At 34.3% G+C, this 6,893-nt stretch overlaps 2 protein-coding genes across 2 annotated transcripts; both read right to left on the bottom strand.

The window, feature by feature from the left end:
• Window positions 1-1,430: 1,430 nt before the first annotated feature.
• On the bottom strand, window positions 1,431-3,363 carry LOC133286374 (uncharacterized). The gene is made up of 3 exons (XM_061483777.1): window positions 2,487-3,363; window positions 1,930-2,420; window positions 1,431-1,628 (listed from the first exon to the last, which is right to left on the bottom strand). The coding sequence occupies exons 1-3, from the start codon at window positions 3,361-3,363 to the stop codon at window positions 1,431-1,433; spliced, it is 1,566 nt and encodes a 521-aa protein (XP_061339761.1).
• A 1,661-nt stretch (window positions 3,364-5,024) lies between these two features.
• On the bottom strand, window positions 5,025-6,048 carry LOC133286373 (endoribonuclease Dicer homolog 2-like). The gene is made up of 3 exons (XM_061483776.1): window positions 5,782-6,048; window positions 5,279-5,697; window positions 5,025-5,199 (listed from the first exon to the last, which is right to left on the bottom strand). Exons 1-3 carry the CDS (start codon window positions 6,046-6,048, stop codon window positions 5,025-5,027), a joined length of 861 nt encoding a protein of 286 aa, XP_061339760.1.
• Between the last annotated feature and the right edge of the window lie 845 nt (window positions 6,049-6,893).

Raw genomic sequence — 6,893 nt, 5'->3', positions numbered from 1 at the left:
TAGTGCCAATTATTGAGTAATCATTGGGCCTTGGTAAGAGTTCCCAAACTTGGTTTCTTTCAAATTGATTTAATTCTTCTTGCACGGCCAAGAACCAATGTTCATCAATAATTGCTTCATCAATGGTTCTAGGTTCAATTTGTGAAACAAATGCTAAATGATTACAAATATTTCTAATGGAGTTTCTAGTAGTTACCCATTTTGACATGTCACCTATTACCGCATCAATGGGGTGACCTTTTGCCGATTTCCAATCCTTTGGAAGATCACATTCATTCTTATTGGCTTGAGAGGTTCCTTCATTTTGATTTTGCTCCTTCTCTTTGTGTTCATCCTCTTGCTTTTTGTCATTTAAGTTCATGTTGCCCAAGATTTCTACAATATCATCATCATAATTTTCTTTTCTTGACAACGAAGGGTTAGTCTCATCAAAAATCACATGAATTGATTCTTCAAGTACCATAGTTCTTTTGTTATAGATTCTAAATGCTTTACTTGTGAGTGAATATCCTAGAAATGTACCTTCATCGGATTTTGAATCAAATTTGCCAAGGTTATCTCTTCCATTGTTTAAAACAAACACTTGCAACCAAAAATATGAAAATGTGAAATATTTGGTTTTCTTCCTTTGTAAAATTCATAGGGAGTTTTCTTTAAAATGGGTCTAATTAATGCACGGTTCATAACATAGCAAGCGGTGCTTACGGCATCCGCCCAAAAGTATTTTGGAAGATTGTTTTCATTTATCATTGTCCTTGCAAGACACGATTTTTCCTTTCTACAACTCCATTTTGTTGTGGAGTCCTAGGAGTGGAAAAATTGTGTTGAATTCCATTTTCATCACAAAAGATTTCAAAGTCTTGATTTTGAAATTCTCCCCCATGATCACTTCTAATAGAAACGATGTTCAAAGATTTATCATTTTGAATAAACTTGGCTAGTTTTCTAAATGCTTGAAAAGCTTCGCTTTTATGAGTAAGAAATAATGTTTGTGTGGGCCCAAAAAGATCCATGTGTAAAAGTTGTAAAGGCCTAATGGTTGAAACAATATCTTTGGATTTGAAAGAAGCCTTTACTTGTTTTTCCATTACACATGCATCACATAACTTGTCATTTTGAAATTTAAGCTTTGGAAGACCAATTACTAAGTCTTTAGAAATCAACTTATTTAAGTGACTCATGCCAATGTGTGCAATTCTTTTGTGCCACAACCATGAATCATTTTCTTTACTAACCAAGCAATTATCGTCATTTGAAGGCATACCATCTAAATCAATCATATAGATATTATCCACTCTATAGCCTTTAAACTTAACTTGCCCATCATTTAAATTTTCAATTTTGCAACATTTAGAATCAAAAACAATTTTAAAGTCTTTGTCACATAATTGACTAATACTAAGCAAGTTATGTCTAAGACCATCAACAAGCTAAACATTTTCTATACAAGTTGATGAGGAGTTACCAACTTTCCCAATGCCAAGGATCTTTCCTTTGTTATTGTCTCCATAAGATACATGTCCATGATCCTTCCTTGTAATTGAAAGAAATTTGGTAATGTCTCCCGTCATATGTCTTGAGCAACCACTATCCAATACCCATTTAGATGAAGAACTCTTTAAGCATACCTACAAAACAAATTTAACATTTAATCTTTGGTATCCAAATTTGTTTGGGTCCTTGTGTGTTAGTCATGGGTTTAGTTCCCTTAGGGACCGATACTTTCTTTTGACCACTAATTCCATTCTTTCTAATTTTACATGTTGATGCACTATGTCCTTTTCCACCGCAATGATAGCATTTAATGAAAGGACTACTAGTCATGTAAGATGGTGATATGAAGAAGTTCTTATAGGATTTTTCTTGTATGTTAGTGTCGAATCCTAAGCCGGATTTGTTAAACATACATCTTTGTTTTCCAAGCAATACATTTAAGTTGTCTCTACCACATGTAAACTTGCTTAGCACATTGTTTAAGTCATCAATTTCACTAGTTAGCTTTTCACATGAAGTACATGATGATGATGATGCATGATCATTTAATGATAAACATTTAATGCAATTTGTACTAGCATCAATCAATTTAAGTGTTTCATTTTCATCTTTTAACTCTTTTACTTCTTTGTTTGAGCATGCAATTTGTTTTTCTAAGGAGACAATGGTCTTTCTCATTTCTCTAAGAGATTTAACATGCTCTAAAGATTCACTATGTAATTCATCAAATAGATTTTGCAATTCATCATATGAAGGAGATATAGAAGAGCAAGTGGAGTTTACCTCGGATTCCGACTCATTGCCATTTTCAATTGTCATGAAGCACATATGTTGCATTCCTTTGCTTACATCATTTGAGGTTTTAGAGTCTTGCAAGAAGCATACATTAGCTTCTTCATTGCTTGAATCATCGGATGAGCTTGAATCTTCATCACAAGCCTTATACGCCTTCTTTTTATAATTTTTCCTATCTTTGAATTGATTCTTGTCACTCTTTTCTTTCTTTTGAAGCTTAGGGCAATCGGCTTTGAAGTGTCCGGTTTTTCCACATTCATAACATGTGTGAGGAGGTTGAGAAGCTCCTTCATCCTTGAATCTTCTCTTTGGAGGAAATGGAGGTCTTCTTTGAAAGTTCTTCTTCTTGAAGAATTTTCCATACTTTTTTACAAAGAAACTCATTTCATCTTCATCTAATTCATCTTCAGATGGCTCCTTTTCCTTCTCCTCCTCCACTTGAGATTTGAAGCTAGTGGCTTGCAAAGCTAATCCTTTGCTTTTCTTCTTGGCTTGCTCCTTCAAAGTTAGTCTTGCTAATTCTAGCTCATGCTCTTGAAGCTTTCCAAAGAGTGTAGCAATGGACATATTCTTCAAATCTTTTGATTCATAAATAGCCGTCACCTTAGGTTGCCAATCCCTATTCAAGCTCCTCAAGACTTTAGTGATCATTTGAAAATTATTGTATGAAGCTCCTAAAGCATCCAAACGAGTAACAATATGGGTTAGCCTTTTTTGCATGCTATGAATAGTTTCACCATCATTCATTTCAAATAATTCAAATTCTCTAGTAAATCCTAGAATTTTAGAGACTTTAACTTCACTAGTTCCTTCATGTGTTACTTCAAGCACATCCCACATTTCTTTTGCGGTTTTGCAAGAAGCTACACGAAAATATTCATCTCTACCCAAAGCATTGGTAATTAAGTTTCTATCCTTAGCATTCCAATTTGCTTCTTTACTTTCTTCTTCCGAAAATTCCTTTAAAGTTTTTGGAACATCGTTGTTGCTTTCATCCTTTTTAGTGGGAGCCGTATATCCCTCATCAACAATGTTCCAAATTTTTAAATCAATTGACTCAAGAAAAATTTGCATTCTACTTTTCCAATAAGCATAATCGGTGCCATTAAAGAAGGAGGTCTTGAAGTTGAAGTTCCCTCAAGAGGCATATCATTGTTTAAAGAGACCATCTTTACTCTTGAAGCGGTTAAGCTCTTTATACAAGAGTCAAAGCTTTGATACCACTTGTTGGACAAGTGGCCTCAAACTCAAGAGGGGGGTGAATTGAGTTTTAAAAATATTTTCGTAAAGTGCCTCACTTCCTTTCTTGAAATCGATTTTCTTAGAATAATATAATTTGACACAAGCAGAGTTTAGAGAATAGAAATTAACACAAGCAAATGGTATGTAAAGAGAAGAGATAAAAGGTTCAAGTGATCAAATAATGCTAATATAAAGAGATGAAGAGTTAGAGAGATTACAAACATTATATATCCTGGTTCGGTATCCACCACTGTGACCTACGTCCAGATTGAAATCGCCCGTTCAATTTTCCACTAAATTATCAAGCTTCAAGGGTGCTTGACAAACCACTACAACCTTCAAGAATATCGATTCTTGAAACCTTTACACTTCCACTCACTTACTTAGGTTATGAGCAACCTCTTTCACTAGGGTCTCACTACCCTTAACACAAATGAACAGATTGAGAGTATTTAGAAAGGGATATGTACTCTTGAAGTACAGATTATACAAGTTGAAGCTTATAGGTATTGATTAATGACACAAGATTAGAGCTCAAAGGTGATTTATGATCAAGATGATAAAAAGTAAGCAGATGATTTGAAATAGAGCAAGAATAATGATTAGAAAAAAGTGTCCCATCAATGTGAATAGTGATCACTATTTATAGAGGCCTCCCATGACCCTTTGAACACACATTTTCGCAAAACTAGTCGTTTATAGCCGTTTATAGCAGTTATACTGCTTACTGTCCAGTAAGTATTCGAATACTATTCGTGAGGTATTCGAATACTTCAACTGGTATTCGAATACTTTTCTCACAGTATTCGAATACTTTGTTCTCAGCATGAGTATTCGAATACAGACAATGAAGTATTCGAATACTTTCTTTAATTATGCAGTTTTATGAGTTGTAAAGTATTCCTTTTGGTCTCTAATCACTTTCAATGTATTTCCTTGACTTGTACAAGATGTTTTGAAGTTATTAAACATGTCAAGGATATTTTTCATAACAATTAAGGCTTTCAAGTGATAGATGACATGAATATTGCATGCATAGAGTTAATTACCCTTTGAGCTCTTTTATGCATCATTAATCAATTACCTTTACATTTAGATCTAAGCTCTCAAGAGAATGAATCAATGATGATCTTGTGTGTTGACTGATTTGCTCTTGTTGACTTGTGTGAATTGCTTCCTTGGGCTTTTGATTGTTGCGAGTTGTATTATCCTTAACATCGCTTATATGCTTGTTTGTTATCATCAAAACTCTTGTATGATTGAATTCTTCATATTAAGCGCATTGGTTTCACAGTACCATCATGGGCAGAACCTTTTTTTATGGTTAATAATCATATTCAAGCAACAATCAATCAAAGAAAACATAAAATAGTCATTGCACTCGATAACTCTCCCTAAAACAGAATTTTTATATTAATGTTAGATTAGCCAGAGGACATGATATCCTACATGCATTTATGGAGAGCAAGGATTAAAAAGCTTTTCCATATTTCTTAGGTGATTTCAGTCACAAAAGGCAATATCAGGAAAAGAAGATACGAGCAACCAAGATTAGAATTTAAACCTTTTTCCTTCTTTTGTCTGCACCACACCAGGTAATTGTTCACTTTAAAAACACTTCTTCTCTGAAGTAGGGATTGATCTTCAAAACTCAATTCTATGCTATATCTGAAATTTTGAAAAAGAACCAAAGTTATCTACAGAGCTCAATGACAAGTAGATAAATCAGCTACAAAAACATACTTACTTGTTTTTGAAGTACTCCTTGAAAGTAGTAGCTGTGCTACCTCTTAGGGGCACTAGATGTGAGTTTCCATTCAACTCCACTATATCACTAATTATATAAATAGAACCATTATGAGGAGTGGAGACCACACAATTTTTAAGTTTGCAAGAGCAAACTAAACCAGTTTTGGTCCACTCATCATCAAAATGATACTTACAATCGCATGCGCTTTCAGGTGAAAAGGGAAAGGAAGAAATAGGCTTCCAATCAACAATTGAACTTGAAGATCTTTGGTGTTTAGCAGTGGCTGGGAGCAAAAGATAATCAATCTCAGGATTACCTCCCAAACTAAACTCATCTGAAGCACAAATTAACTTTTTCACGGACCTATCCACAAGGATCCTAAAGAGGGTGGTTTGAAATCTTCTACATTTTTGAACCTGTAAAATAAAAATATTCAAATATATATAACACTACATTGAGTCTTCTTTAACATATCATGAAAAAATCGCATGTAAGCATACCTCATTTGGGCTAAGATCAATGGTTTCTACATGTGTGAGGTTTACTGACATGTTCCCCTTGTCAACAAACATATCAAATGATGTGCTTGTGATTTCTGAGTCAAGTTCATTCCCCATTGAAAGAACAATGTCATGAACAGGTATGTCATGGTTGAAATCATGTCTCATCTCTATCAAATAGCAATAGTACCTTGTGTTGCAAGCATTCGGTGAACAACTTACCAGCTCGGGTGGCACATAACTGGGTTGCTCATTGACGTAAGCCATGATGCTCCTAAGCCTTTCGCTGGTTTACTTTCTCAGTTCTTATACAATTGTTATACAATTTGCAGAAACAAAAAGATGAAAGAAAGAAAGAAATACCAACAGGGTTGACTCAAGTGGGTACTTGGGTTCGCTTAAGCAAGGACTCGAGTTCGAGACCTTGTGTATGCAGAAAATCTTCACCGGAAGACTAACCTGCCAATGCTAGATAACCTACCCGGGTCGGACTGGACATAGTCAGAGCGAAGTCCCGGAAACCAGTGGAGTAATCCAAAAAAAAAAAAAAATGAAAGAAATTGTGACAGCCACTACCAAAAGGTAGAGAACTCTTCGGATTCCGGTGGCAAGCCTCTCACTGACACTAAATATGGCTGTGTTTGGTGCACGATCTCATTGAACTTGAAAGATCAAAGAAAACACACACACAGAGAGACAGAGAGAAGGGTGATGTCGAGCTCTGCTTACTCTCAAAGAAAAAGCAAATGTGAATGCCAACCGTCCTTTTTTGTTTTGATAGCCCCAACCGTCCTTTAAATATTTCCTTTTTAACACATTTTCATTATTAAATTAATTTTATATTAATATAAGTTCATATTATTTAATAACATTAATATGAGATTATATTTAATAATAAAAAAATATTAAATATTGATGTCAGATGTAAGATTATATTTAATATGAGATTATATTTTAATTTTATGAGTCAAGAGTGAGTTTTATTTAATAATATCGATGTAAGATTTTAGAATTGTGTTACTAACGTTGCTTCGCTTTGAGGTTATCAGTATTTTAACATAGCAGCATCCTATGGCCCTTTCAAATATGTAGATAAACACATTTTCTAGTCT

The sequence above is a fragment of the Gastrolobium bilobum genome, unplaced genomic scaffold (assembly GCF_033153095.1).
Source record: "Gastrolobium bilobum isolate Gb01-03AN ecotype WA unplaced genomic scaffold, APGP_CSIRO_Gbil_v1 utg18312, whole genome shotgun sequence".
NCBI classification, from domain to species: Eukaryota; Viridiplantae; Streptophyta; class Magnoliopsida; order Fabales; family Fabaceae; genus Gastrolobium; species Gastrolobium bilobum.
Note: the sequence above shows the minus strand (reverse complement) of the source record. Positions and strands in the feature narration are given on the sequence as shown.